We start from the raw sequence: 13266 nt of genomic DNA on the forward strand, positions 1-13266 counted from the left end.
GTCCATATAACAGGTTATGTGAAGCCAAACCAGAGCAGGATTGGGAGCTTTTTTTGGAGGGGGGGCATAACTGGAGGATGATAGTGCTGTGAATCGAAGGCACCACCTCCCCCCCCCCCAATGCACCTTGTTCTGTGATCTGTGAGCTGAGCTCAGGGGAAGAAATGAACACCCTTGCAGTGATGCATTGAGGAGGGGTCCGGGTCCTATCCGGCACACTGCAATACAGGAAGGTAGAAGTGGGAGGATAGGGGGAGGGGTTCAGGCATTGAAAAGAGCCTTTTCATCATGTGCAAATAAAGGAGGGATAAACAAAATAGATTGCGGTTAGCCTTCTTCCTAGAAGGATCCTTTGTAGACACTACATCGTAGCTCCTCCAGATCAAAATAAAGACATCATCTTGTGCTGGCCGCCACTGGGGGCATTTGCCAGTCAACGTTTTCCCTGCTTCAGCCCATAAAAAGGTCCCTGTTTCCCAGGAGGAGGGCGCTGGGCCTCCCTCCGCATGCTTCGGGGGCTTGTCTAGAGTGGGGCGTGGCCCCTGGGCTCCGGGGTGGGGGACGGTGGGGGCGTCCCGGGCCTGCCTCCTTGGTTCAGGCGGCCCCCTCTGCCTCTGCGGGCGGGCGGCTGACGTTACCGAAGCGGAGAGAATTTCCCACAATGCACTGGAGCGCTGTCCGTGGTGCTGAAGCAGGCGCCGTGCTCCCCGGCCGAGCGGAGCGGCGTCCCAGGCAGGGCGGCCGACCGGCGGGCGCGGGGCTTGTCCCGCCGCTCTTCGGGCGCCCGGTGGCCGGTGGTGCAGCGGCGGGCGGCGCGGAAGGTGCCCGGCATGGGCCGCCGCCGGTGACGGCCGAGATGGAGAAGGGCTGCGCGGCGGGCGGCGGCGGCGGTGGCGGCGGGGAGCTGGCCGCCAAGGTCCAGAGGGCCGTGGACTTCCAGGCGGAGGGCCAGCGCTGCTACAAGCAGAAGAAATTCCGCGAAGCCATCGGCAAGTACCACCGCGCCCTGCTGCAGCTCAAGGGGCTGGAGAGCGCCGGGCTCGCGCCGGGAGACCCCGCCGAGAAGAGCCTGCTGGGCAGAGCCGGCCGGCACCGGCTCACCGAGGAGCAGCGGGCGCTGGCGGAGAGCACCGAGATCGAGTGCTACAACAGCCTGACCGGTGAGGGCCGCGGCGGCGGCGGCGGGAGGGGAGAGCGGGTTCGCGCCACGAGGGAGGGACCCTTGGGCCTGCCTCTCCACGGGGGCATTCCGGAGGGGAGCACACAAGCCCCCCCCCCCCGATTTTTAAGGATGTCACGTCGGGAGGTCCGATCCAGAGCTGGGCCCCGCAAGGTAGGACGGAGGGCGCCCTTGTCAGGGCCCTTCTGGGCCTCTCGCTCCCCCCTAGGACAGCTGGCTCCGAGACGGATGCTGGCCTCCGTGGGGGCGGTGTCTCTTGCCTCGGGCCAGGCCAGCGCAGGTAAGGGACACCGGACAAAACACTGCTCTGCTGCTTTGGGAGCTAGCGAGGTCTGCACAGCGCCTGACCCCGGGCAGCCTGGGGGAGGGGACGGGATGCCCCCCGAGAGAACTGTCCAGGGGTTCCCCGTGCAGAAGACGATCTCTCCGAGACTGCGGGCAGGGCAATAAAGACAGCCGTGGACCCATGGAATCTGGGTCACAACGAGGCGAAAACACAGGCAGAGAAGACCAGATAAGCATGCGACAAAAACAGTGAGAAAGATCATAAGCCGCCTCCAATCACCTGGAAAGGGGGGGGGGGGGAAGCAATTTCTTATTTAATAAATACAACGCCATAATGAGGCCGGGTCACAATTTTAAAGTCCGACGCGGCAATAAAAATGCAATGAAAATTGCCTACGAATTTTCGCAGGCTATGAAACCATATCCCCGCTCCTTGTCCGAAAATGCCTCCGCGAGCATTTCTGCTGGGCACCATCTGCATAAGGACAAGGCAAGAGCGTGGTTCCTTTCCTGGCTTGGCCAGGCGGGCCAGACCACCGTGGGGGGGGAGCCCCTCCCCCCCAATGCCAGCGGCCGAGAGCTGTGGGGGCGGCGTCCTCGAAGCCTGCGCACCCGCTGATGCAGCTGCCTTAGCTCCAGATGAGCACAGCCAGCCCCGGTAAGGTTTTGGAAGAGACCTGAAGGCAGAGCGAGGCAAAGGACCGTATGCGAAGGCTGTGCCGGAAGGAAGAGGGGGGGTCCTTTCTTAGAAATCCCCGCCCTTAGTAGCCAGCACTGCCCAAAGGCTGCCGCCCCCTCCTCATTTCTTGGGGCCTGCAGATGTCATCCGGAGAGATGGGCAGATGCCCCCCCCCCCATAGAGGAGCAATCGGGTCGGGAGTAGGCAGGGGCTCACCGCCGAGCCGTGAGGGGTCCCTTTCTTGCAATACTTGGTGGAGCCCTCATTGGTTTGGAAAGCCAGCTTCTAGCTGCGGTCCCTTTGCAAACCGCTCCGCCAGCCGGTCCTCCAGCGCTGGACTCTTTTCCTCCCCGCCCCCCCCCCCTTGATTTGAAGGAAGCAGCGCAGGGATGGGGAACGGGGCGCGTTGGGAGCCTTGTTCTTCTTCGTGGCCTTTCCCTGGAGGGGGCTCTGCTTTGGCCAGGAAGCTTTGGGTCCAGCGCTGTCCCCCGCCCGGGCTGCCCGTTCCCTGCCTGGTCCCACTGGCGCCCGGGCCCAGCCAGACCGGGAAGGCCGGCAGCAGGACGTGGACGCCTCCCGAGCGCCTCCTCCTCCTCCTCCTTCGCTGTGCTGCCGGCCAGGACGAGAACCGCGCACTTCCCAGCCAGGCTGGCGCCAGACACCGCGGCGGCCGCGCTGCCTGCGGACTTGAGCTCCTTCCGCAGTCCGGGGCTCCGGCCGTCCTGGGAAGGTCCCTGACCGAGCGGCGGGAAGGGCCGGTCTTCCCGAGGGCACGGTGCGGCCCGGGACGGGGAGGGGGTGGTCCCTCGGAGCCCCGCCTGACAGGAGTGCCTCCTCCTCCGGTCCCCCTTCTCGCAGCCTGCCTGCTGCAGTCGGAGCTGGTGAACTACGAGCGCGTGCGGGAGTACTGCCTGAAGGTGCTGGCCAAGGAGAAGAGCCACTTCAAAGCCACCTACCGCGCCGGCGTCGCCTTCTACCACCTGGGCGACTACGACAACGCCCTGCTCTACCTGCGCCAGGCCCGGATCCGCGAGCCCGCAGGTGGGCGGGAAACCGGGAAGGGGCGCTGGGCTGGGCCGGCTGGGCTATGGCCCCTTCCGAGTATCTCCCCCACCCCAGGGTGACAGGCTCTCCCCTCCCCCCCCCTTGCTCCCCTGCAGACACCAACGTGCTGCGCTACATCCAGCTGACAGAGATCAAGATCAGCCGCTGCTCCCGGCCGCGGGAGAAGGAGGTGGTGGCCTAGCGCCGGACCGCTCCGGAAACTTCTGCCACCGCGGAGCTGTCGGTCCCGCACCTTGGAGGTCGCGCCTTCCTGCGGGGGGGGGGGCAGAGTTCGGCAGGGGGCTTAAGGGCAGCGTCGGAGTTCATAGTGCCCTGCCGGTGGAGGGGGTGACACCCAAAGGAGAGCAGACAGGGCCGGGTGGGCCCTTCATCCTGCACGGTCTCCTCCCTGGAGTGTGGCACAGACCCTTCACTCCTCCCACCTCTGGGAGGAAGGGTGGCCTAATGGGCAGGAGCAGCTGGATATTCCTCTGCCCCCTCCCCCCAGGGACAGCCTCCCCTGGCCTTTGGCCAAACACTCCCGGTGCTCCTTCCCCCGATCAGCTGGCCAAAGGCAACCCAGGGGGTGGGGGGAGTGATGAGCTCCAGGGGCTTCTGGCTGACCATCTTGGGCCTGGCCACACACCGGTCACTCTGGAAGCAGGACAGGACCACTCCACCCCTCCCCCAGCATACACAGGTCAGCTGCCTAGGGGCCTCATCCTGTGGGAACCCTTCAGGGTGCAAGGGGCACAGGCAGGGAAGGCCAGGGGGGGGCATTTCTTCTCAGTGGACCTAGGAATGATAGCCAAACAGGGGCATGCCTGGCAGCTGATTCAGGCCACAGATCATTCGACTTGTGTCTGCTGTGCCCAATGAGGCCTGTGGGCAACCTGTGGGGACCCTTGGCCTTGGTGGCTGAGAGAGCTCCGCTCCAGCTGGTGTTGCTACTGTCCCTGCAGTGACTGGGAGGCGTTCCTCAGCAAGGAGGGTGGGCATCGCGTCCCTTCCGGAGAGACAGCCATCTGGATAGGTGCCAGAGCCCTCTTTGCCTCACTCCCCCCCCCGCCCCGGTCTGCCACCCTTTGCAACTGTGTGTGCATGGGGGAGGGGATTAACGACCACTAGGCTCTTTGTTGGAGACACAGTTAAGGGAACGGTAAACGAAGCCATAATAGGCCAGAATTCAGTATTATTCCTTGTCCCTTCCCCAGCTGAGCCGAAAAGGGGAGGGGGGCATGCAAAACATCTTCCTCCCATCCCATTGCATTGCGTGTGATGCAAGGCCAGGCCTGGGGGCTAAACACAAAGCAAGCTGGGATGTGACTCCGGGGGACCCCCCTCGGCCTGCCCCACCTCCCCTCAGGCTGAAAGCACAGCTGAACCCAGAGAATTCAAACAAGGGGGGTGGTTAGGACTCTCAGGGGGCTCACTCTTGAGGCCCCAACTGCGATGTCTGTTCTGCACAGTCTTGTCCCCTCCAGGGGGATAAATGATGCACCCAAGTCCACCCCTTGCTCACTGCAGAGGCAGGAAGGTGGGAATGAAAAGACAGACAAGCTGGTCCTCGGAGAGAGACCGTTTAAAAAACAAACAGCACCAGAACCACAGACGCTTGGGTCACAGGAGGGCCAGGCACCCCCACATGGAGACTGGGTGGGGCAGACACCCCGGCTGGCTTAGTGGTTAGAAGTCCAGTTTAGAAGCCAGCTCCAGTGCAGCAGCGGCAGGACTCTCAGAATGCTGGAGTCAATAAAGACAAAGCCCTTCCCTCCTCTCCCACTGGACGCATCCTGGAGCTGCCCCACTTTTGGGGAGAGTCAATGTGAGATGTCCGGCTCCAGACCACAGCAAGAGGTTTGTCTGCCACACAAGGGGGCAGTCAGGTCCCGGTTCTGCCCATCAATGTCCACGTCCAGGAGAGTCTGGCCACAGCCGGGGCTCCCCCGGGCAGCCTCCCGTGGGGCCCGGCCAAAGGAGATGAGCTTCCAGGGATTGAGGTGGGGCCAGCCAGGGGAAGGGCGGGGCCGTGGGACAAAGGCCAGGGTCCGAGGGCGCTCCCCTAGTGCTGTGGCCATGGCTGGCTGCTCCAAGGCCTCGTTGTTCGCCTGGCCAGAGAAGGAGAGGGGATCCAAGAGGTGGGGAAAGAGAAGGGTTTCCTGTGCACCTGGAAGAGAAAGAGCAGGCCTGGGAGGGGGAAAGAGCCTGCCCCAGCCTCCCTCCCTGCCAACCTAGACCTGACTTCTGGGCCAGACCAGGGAGGGCCCATCCAGTCCAGCCTCCCGTCTCACACAGGGGCCAGCCACAGGGCAGAGAAGCCGAGGCCTGTGTGAGATGGGAGGCAGGAGAGCTAGGCCAGACCAGGGAGGGCCCATCCAGTCCAGCCTCCCATCTCACACAGGGGACCAGCCAGTTCTTCTGGAGGACCGGCCACAGGGTAGAGAGGCCGAGACCTTCCTAAGGACACCAGCCCTCCTGGGTCAGATCAGGGAGGGCCCAACCAGTCCAGCCTCCCGTCTCACACAGGGGTCAGCCACAGGGCAGAGAGGCCGAGGCCTTCATAAGGACACCAGGAGAGCCCTGCTGGGTCAGACCAGGGAGGGTCCAACCCGTCCAGCCTCCTGTCTCACACAGGGGCCAGCCAGTTCCTCTGGAGGGCCAGTCACAGGGCAGGGAGGCCGAGGCCTTTCTAAGGACATCAGGGGAGCCCTGCTGGGTCAGACCAGGGAGGGCCCATCCAGTCCAGCCTCCCGTCTCACCCAGGGGCCAGCCAGTTCCTCTGGAGGGCCAGTCACAGGGCAGAGAGGCTGAGGCCTTCCTAAGGACATCAGGGGAGCCCTGCTGGGTCAGACCAGGGAGGGCCCATCCAGTCCAACCTACCGTCTCATGCAGGGGCCAGCCAGTCCTTTTGGTTGATATCCACTGACAGACCTCTCTTCCAAGAATCTATCTAAGGCCCTTTCAGAGCCACCCCTGTTTGGACTCCCTCCATAGGGAGGGCTGTAGGGTGAAGTGCAGGTGCTCACCCTTGCTGTCAGCAGTCCACAGAAGGCTCTGGCCCCTCTGATGGATGGCCCCTTCGGAGGGTGTCCGCCGGTGTCCTGTGTGGAGGGCCCGGGGCGCACTGACGTGGGTGGGCGTGAGCGACTGGCATGGGTCCTTCTTGAAGCTCTCCACAGAGACGTCCACCAGTGGGTTGTGGTAGGCCTCAGGCCAGGGGCTCCAGGGCTCTGGAGGGTAGGGGTCTTCATAGGCGGGGGCCTCGTCGCTGTCCGAGGGCAGGAGCAATTTGGTGGAGTTGCAGTCAGAGACGGAGGAGAGGGACAGGAGGGTGAGAGAGTTGGGGGGGCCCTGGGAGGCTCTGAGGCCTTCCCCCACCAGCTCGGCCAGATCCACACCCAAAGCGATGGAGGCCAGGAGGGAGGCACAGCTGAGCAAGACCCACTCAGTGCGGCCGTATGGCTGCCCCGGCCCCTGTTTGGCTCCCTCCGGGGAGGACGGCGGCAGCAGCTGCAGGGGGGCGTTGGCCCCCTTGCCCCCTGGAGAGTTGTGCAGGCATGAGGAATGTGGGGGGCTGTTCTCAGCATATTCCTCTGGGGAGGGGGCAGGGAGAGAGAGAAAACGTGGGTCAGTGCCTGCAGACAGAGAGAAACCACCTCCCCCATCTTTGCTCTTCCCCTCCCTAGCAGCAGCCAGGAAAGGTTAGGTGGGGGCCATGAGAAGCCAACCCCCTACCACATTTCCAGAGAGATACCAGTGTCCTTGGAACTGGGTCTCTCCGGAGAGGCCAAAGAGGTTTTTCGGCCTGTGTCACTTTCCTCTTCTCAGTTGCCCCTCACCCCCAGCAACACTTGCAAAAAAAAAGTGGCTCAAGAAAACCCACGAAATGGCAGCCAGCCAAAATAAAAGGAAGATTCTGCATCATCAACATTTGGTCTTGTAACAGTTTTTGAAAATGCCCTTGAGCCAGGAGTGATGCGGCTGGGTCATGCCCCCCTCCCCCCACCACAAACCTGACCCAGAAGTTCAGGCTCCGCCCCCGCCCTTTCCCCTCCTCCACCTGAGGGACGCTGACTGACCGATCTCGGTTAAGCTGGTGAAGCCCAGGGCCAGGGGGATGTGCCTGGCCGCTTTCCCCAGGTTGGGTACGCTGGAGGACCACTGCTTGCTCCCTTCAGCCAGGGACTTCAGCCTGGAGTGGGGGTGACAAGGAGGTTGAAAATGAACCCCTTGAATGCTGACACATCCCGAGTCAGACCCCCTAGCCCAGCCAGTGCCTCCCATGGCCTTTCCCACCACCTCCTGCCTAGTCCCTTACCTAGAGATTCTGGCAGGAATTCAACCTGGGACCTTCTGCAGGCCAAGCAGAGGCTCTGCCCTTCACCCTCACTCAGGACTTCCTCTAGAGAAGGACTCCCCCCCCCCTTGGACCCAGGCCCCCTACAGGCTGGAGAACCCCCACAGCTTCACGCTGGGATTCTGGGGACCACCTGTTTGGAGCCTGCAGTTTTTTGGGGTGGGGGCTGCCACCCTCCTCCACACATCTCCTGGCCAGCCCCGTACCTCTCCTCCCCACCGAGTTTCTCCTTTTGGAGGGTGGAGCTGGGCCCCCAAGTCCGCCCTTTCTTTTCGGTCCCCACTAGCTCCTCCTGCTTGGGCATGGCACCACGCCCCCACGTTTGGCTTCCATCCAAAGGAGTCACTGCAGTGGGGCAGAGATGGGGCAGGGGGAGGGGAGGACAGAGGGATACAGAGGTTTTCCTCTTTTCCCTACTGGCCGGTGAGGCAGCCAGCTGAAGGAGCGCAGCCTTCCCTGTAGTGGCCCCAAGGAATGGCCTCCGAGTGTAAATGGCACCAGGTTCACTTCACAGGCTCAGGATCTTCAGAAGGCAGAGTTTGGGGTGGATGAGACCATTCTGGTTGGAGGGCGTGTTTTAAAGATGCAACTTTGTGTCTGTGTTGGGGCTGTGAGCTGCCTCCGGCCTCCCACCCCGAAGCAAAAGGATTTGCCTCCATCAATAAGGACTAGAAACTTGTTCTTTAAAATGTGGGTGCCAGCTCTTTGGCAGACAATGATGCAGAATGATGCAAAGGGCATTCCAAGGAGCCCCAGAGGACATCAGCCTGCCTGCCAAGCAGTGGGTCCCAACCCACCATTTGGAGCGGGGGGGGGGGGGGGCTCGATGCTGGTTCAGCAGCCAGGTGTTCAAAGCCCCACTGGGCAATTTTCGTTTGGGTCTGAAAGGTCAGGGGCCCACATGGAACTAGTACTCACAGCGGATGGCGCGCAGGCGGGGGATGCTGATGGGGCTCCCCGGGGGGCTGGCGTCCTTGGTCCCCAGGCCTTTCCGCTGGTCCAGCGTGGGTGAGGCTTGCACCGTGATCTTGTGTTCAAAGCCTGGGGGACGGGCGCAGTGGGCATCAGGCCCAGAACTGCCACCTCTTCCTTCTCCCCCCTCCTTTCCCCACCAAGCCCTGCACCCACAGCCCCTCCCACCACACTCTAGGGGGAAGAAAGGTAGCAGGACAAGGAGAAGGGGCTTGGGTCAGGAGGAGCAGCCCCTCCCCTCAGCCCACTAGGGCCTGCCCCAAGCGTCTCCTGGGGGTGGGGCACACCGGAAGGCAGGCTGATGCGGTTCCTGTCCCGTGGCTTGAGGCGGGAGCATCGGAATTGGCCCTTGTGCTTCTTCCCCCGCGGAATCTCCTGCCCCATCTGGGTCATGATGAGGGTCAGCTCCCGCTCCACAATGTCGATCTCGCGCTCTGCCAGCTCCTGCTCCCTCCGGCGAAGCTCCGCCTCCTGCGCCTTCTGCTCCTGGGCTGCCCGCAGAAGCTCCTCCTCCCGGCTGCGCAGCTCCTGAGGAAGGGGGGAAGCCTCAGCCGACTGTGCGTGGGCTGGCTGGCTGGCAGGCAAGCAGGCGGGTGGGCAGGCCTTCAGGGCCAGCGGGAGCACACCTAATCTGGCGAGCCGGGTTGGATTCCCCACTACTCCTTCTCCACCTGCAGCCAGCTGGGTGACCTTGGGCTAGTCACAGCCCTGATCAAGCTGTTCTGACCAAACTGGAATATTGGGGCTTTCAAAATGTGTCTGTTGTGGGGAGAGGAAAGGGAAGGCGATTGTAAGCTGCTTTAAGAGTCCTTTGGGTAGAGAAAAGTGGCATCTAAAAACCAGCTTTCCTCCTCCTCCTCCTCCTCCTCCTTCTCCTCCTAGGGGCTCCTGCAGGTGCCAATCGTGCATTTGGGCAGGTGCCAGCCCTGCCTGCCTGCCTGCCTGCCTGCCTTGGTGCTCACCTTCTCCTTGGTGCGCAGCTCTTGGAACAGGCCTGCGATCTCCATCTTCCAGTCCTGCTGCAAGGAGTGAAAGGACTCCAGAGGCATCTGGAACATGGCCGACTGCTCAATCGCCACCAGCTGCTGCAGGATGGCGCCAAAGTCCGGGCGTGCGTGGGGGTCCGGCCTCCAGCACTCTTCCACAGTGGGAGGGGGAGGGAGAAGGAGAAGAAGAGCTGTTTTGTTTTTTAAACACCTCACTTTCCACTACCAGAAGAAGTCCTAAAGTGATTGACAAACATCTTTCCCTCCCTCTCCCCACAACAGATGAAACAGAGCTGATTTTTGCTATCTATTCCCTGTCATGCAAGAAGAATGACAGGGTCTGACGAAAGGTGCTTGCACTCGAAAGCTCACGCCTTGATTAAATCTTTGTTGGTCTTAAAGGTCCTCCTGGACTCTGATTTTATTTCTCCCCACAACAGACACCCTAGGGCGGTGGTCCCCAATCACCGGGCAGTGGCTCCCTCTCCCCACCCCAAGCTTGCAGCCCGGCAAGCTTCTTTTTGCAGGAGGCGGGCGAGCAGGAAGCTCAGGTCCGCACGCGTTTGCATCATGCACGGCCGCAAACACACATGCGTGGCGCTTTCGTGCATGCACGTTTGCAGCTGTGCATGGTGCAAACGCGCATGCGCAGACCTGCTGCGCATGTGTGAAAGTGCAAAACATACGTGTTTGTGGCCACGCATGGCACAAACGCGCAGCGTGGACCTGCGTGGCAGCTGGATCGCCCTCCCACCCCACCGGTCCGCAGCCTAATAAAGGTTGCAGACCACTGCCCTAAGGGGGTAAGTGGGGCTGTGGAAGCTCTGAGAGAACTACTCTACAAGAACAGACCTAAGAAGACTATGACTGGCACAAGACCAGCCAGCTGGTTGCACATGGAGGAGGACTGGGGAATCGAACCCAGTCATTCAGATTAGAGGCTATGCTTCGAAGGAGAGAGGGAGGGAGGGTCACCTGGAGGCTGCCCTGGAGGAGGCCCAGCCAGCTTCTGACTGCCCCCTGTGCAGAGGGATGGAATTCATGGCCGGACAGGAGGAGAGAACCCAAGTCTTGAGCTCGTTTAGGGTCTTGCTCACCTGCACTGAGCTGCCTGGAGGTTGCCCAAGGGGAAGGGAAGGGAGATGAGACCCCCAGCCTCTTCCCAGGGCTTCCTGAGACCTCAAAGCTGAGGATGGTTGGGTAAGCCCTCTTCTTCTCTGAAAGTGGCTCTGGGTTCACCCCACCACAAAAGCAGAGCCCCTCAAGCCAAGCTCTCCCTTACCCTCCAGCAGGTGGACAAAGGCCTCTGGGCAGGTGGAGGGGATGGGCAGCACCAGTTTGTTCATGGCCACGCCATAGGCCACAGCCAGGGCATCGATCTCACGGTAGGGTACCTCCCCCGTCAGCAGTTCCCAAAGCAACACCCCGAAGCTGGGGGGGGGGGGTTTGGACAAAAACAGAGGTACCGTAGATGAGGGCCCCACATTGCCGCAGGCACCCGCCCAAGCCCCTCCCTCTCTGTGCCTAGGACTGCCCCAAGAGGGGTTTCCAAACCTGCAGCCGCTCCCCTGAGCTTTCTGCTCCGCCTTCTTGGCCCTGGACCCCTCGGGCCTCACCTCCAGACGTCGCTGCTCTTGGAGAAGAGGGAGAGGCGGATGACCTCGGGCGCCATCCAGGCGTAGGTGCCGGCGGCGCTCATCTTGGTCGTGCCGCGCCACTCCCGAGCCAGGCCGAAGTCCGTGATCTTGAGGGTCTTCCCGCTCAGGTCGCCGCCCTCGAGGGGCTCCAGGATGAGGACTGGAGGGGGGAGGGGAGCTCAGCGGCAGGGAGGGCCCGGGGCCCCGGCCGGGGCGCCCCTCCCTTCGCCTCCCGCCCCCCGCCCCCCGCCCCGGGGGCAGGCTCACCGTTGGTGGACTTGAGGTCCCGGTGGACGATGGGCAGCGGGGCGCGGCGGTGGAGGTAGCGCATGCCGCGGGCGACCTGGACGGCCCAGTCGACGAGGACGCCGGGGGGCGGCGCGGGGCGGGCGGCCAGGGCGCGGCTGAGCGGCCCCCCGCGGGCGAGCTCCATGACCAGGCAGCAGGGGCCCGGCGGGCGCAGGCAGACGGCCAGCAGGGCGACGATGTTGGGGTGGCGCAGCGTGCCGAAGAGCCGGGCTTCCCGACGCACGGCCCAGGCCGCCGCCGCCGCGTCCTCCCCCGGGCCCGGCCGGGTCGCCTTGACGGCCACCTCGCGCCCGCGCCAGCGCCCCCGGAAGACCTGCCCGAAGCCCCCCGCGCCCACCAGCTCCACCAGCCGCAGCTCCCCGAACGACACCTCCGGCGGCGGGCCTGCCGCGCAGCTGTCGGCGAAGGCGTCCGCCCGGCGGCCCACCTCGCCCGAGCCCCGCCGCAGCTCCCCCTCCCGCTCCGAGGGAGCCTCCTCGCCCCCCGACGCCATGCTGCCCGCCGCCTCCGCCGCCTCCGCCGCCTCCTCCGCCGCCTCCGCCTCCAGCTCCGCCGCCTGCCGGGCCTACCGAGGGTGAAGGAAGGAAGGAAGGAAGGAAGGAAGGAAGGAAGGAAGGAGAGGCCGTTATGGCCACAGCTTCCCCGCCGTGCCGCCCCGCGCCTGCCCCCAAAGAAGCTTCCCCGCCGCAGCACCCGGCCAGCCAGCCAGCCTGCCTGTCAGCCGGCCGGCCGGGCTCGTGGGGGGGGGGGCGGGGTGTGGGCGAGCGCCTTCCTATCTGCCTGCCGGCCGGCCGGCCCCACTCCCGGCTCACCTGCGCGCGCTCCTGGCTGCCGGGGGGGGGGGGCTGGGGGCGTGGCTGGGCTGGGGCCGAGGTCCTCGCTCCCTTCGCGCCCGCCTTAGTGCCGCATCCCCTCCGGCCGGCGGACCCGAGCGCGCGGGGGCCGCAGCCGACGGGCTCCCTCCATTCCCCGGGCCCGCCGCAACTGTCAGCTGGTGCCTACCGGGGGTGGGGTGGAGGCAGATGGAGGGGTTCGGGGGGCCGCCGCCGCCGCCGCCGCCGCGAAGGATGCCGGGCCTTGTAGTCACCCCCCCTCCCGCGTGCTTTGCCGGCGGCCGGGACCGAGTGGCACCTGGATTTGGACCTTGGCGCGCCCTGCCCGGGAGGGGCGGGAGAGCAGGGGCAAAGGGAGCAGGCCGGACCCTGAGAGGGGCAGGCTGACAAATACCTTCCCTCCAGGACTTTGAGAACAGTCAACTGTCAGTTGTTTTCTGTGGGGGCCAGCCTGATTTGGGTGGTTTCTTCCGTCTTTGTTCCTTGGGCAGATGGATTTCCAGACAGAGGCCAGCCTCACCTTGGCCTTATTCCCTGCCCTCAGCTGTAAGCCATACAGTGAAAGGCCGAGCAGATGCTGACCTTTCTGACCCACCCCGGGGTCTGAGGCTATGTGGCATCACAGTATCCTTCCCCATCTCTGTCCCACCAGGAGAGGAAAGAAGCCGCTGGCAGGGAGCCCTTTGGCCCTTCCCCCCCACACTGTGTATGGGGAGCCAGAAGGCAGAGTCTCCTTTTCAGTAAATGTGGACAAACCAAATCTGGACCACCTGCAGCCCTTGTGGTCACCAGGCCCCATCCACAGCACCAGGGCAGGAACAGGCTCTCGGGAGGGCGGGGGGGGGGGGAGCTGGGTGCATGGCAATTCTCAAAGCTTCCACTTGACCTCAGCCATCTTTCCACTGGTCTTCCAAGCCCAGGGGAGGAAATGGGTGCCTCTCAGTCCAGCTGCCGTATTCCCGGCCAGCTGCAGGGCCTGAACAC

General features: G+C 63.7%; 2 protein-coding genes across 2 annotated transcripts; one reads left to right on the forward strand and one right to left on the reverse strand.

Moving 5' to 3' along the window:
- Window positions 1-592: 592 nt before the first annotated feature.
- On the forward strand, window positions 593-4717 carry TTC9B (tetratricopeptide repeat domain 9B). Its single transcript, XM_077318487.1, has 3 exons — window positions 593-1160; window positions 3003-3185; window positions 3305-4717. Exons 1-3 carry the CDS (start codon window positions 662-664, stop codon window positions 3388-3390), a joined length of 768 nt encoding a protein of 255 aa, XP_077174602.1. The 5' UTR covers window positions 593-661; the 3' UTR covers window positions 3391-4717.
- A 38-nt stretch (window positions 4718-4755) lies between these two features.
- Window positions 4756-11980, reverse strand: MAP3K10 (mitogen-activated protein kinase kinase kinase 10). The gene is made up of 10 exons (XM_077318486.1): window positions 11408-11980; window positions 11120-11300; window positions 10786-10934; window positions 9480-9655; window positions 8805-9045; window positions 8464-8586; window positions 7752-7890; window positions 7268-7380; window positions 6215-6781; window positions 4756-5355 (listed from the first exon to the last, which is right to left on the reverse strand). Exons 1-10 carry the CDS (start codon window positions 11940-11942, stop codon window positions 5009-5011), a joined length of 2571 nt encoding a protein of 856 aa, XP_077174601.1. The 5' UTR covers window positions 11943-11980; the 3' UTR covers window positions 4756-5008.
- Window positions 11981-13266: the final 1286 nt, after the last annotated feature.

Source organism: Paroedura picta, unplaced genomic scaffold, assembly GCF_049243985.1.
Source record: "Paroedura picta isolate Pp20150507F unplaced genomic scaffold, Ppicta_v3.0 Ppicta_v3_sca21, whole genome shotgun sequence".
Taxonomy (NCBI): Eukaryota; Metazoa; Chordata; class Lepidosauria; order Squamata; family Gekkonidae; genus Paroedura; species Paroedura picta.

Bases quoted from the DNA above. Each gene is read 5' to 3' on its own strand.
- TTC9B (XM_077318487.1), top strand. From the start codon at position 662: ATGCACTGGAGCGCTGTCCGTGGTGCTGAAGCAGGCGCCGTGCTCCCC. The intron at 1,161-3,002 runs GTGAGGGCCGCG...CCCTTCTCGCAG, and splicing joins GTGCTACAACAGCCTGACCG to CCTGCCTGCTGCAGTCGGAG. The intron at 3,186-3,304 runs GTGGGCGGGAAA...GCTCCCCTGCAG, and splicing joins CCGGATCCGCGAGCCCGCAG to ACACCAACGTGCTGCGCTAC.
- MAP3K10 (XM_077318486.1), bottom strand. From the start codon at position 11,942: ATGGCGTCGGGGGGCGAGGAGGCTCCCTCGGAGCGGGAGGGGGAGCTG. The intron at 9,046-9,479 runs GTGAGCACCAAG...CCCCTTCCTCAG, and splicing joins AGCTGCGCACCAAGGAGAAG to GAGCTGCGCAGCCGGGAGGA. The intron at 6,782-7,267 runs GTCAGTCAGCGT...CCCCCTCCCCAG, and splicing joins CACCAGCTTAACCGAGATCG to AGGAATATGCTGAGAACAGC.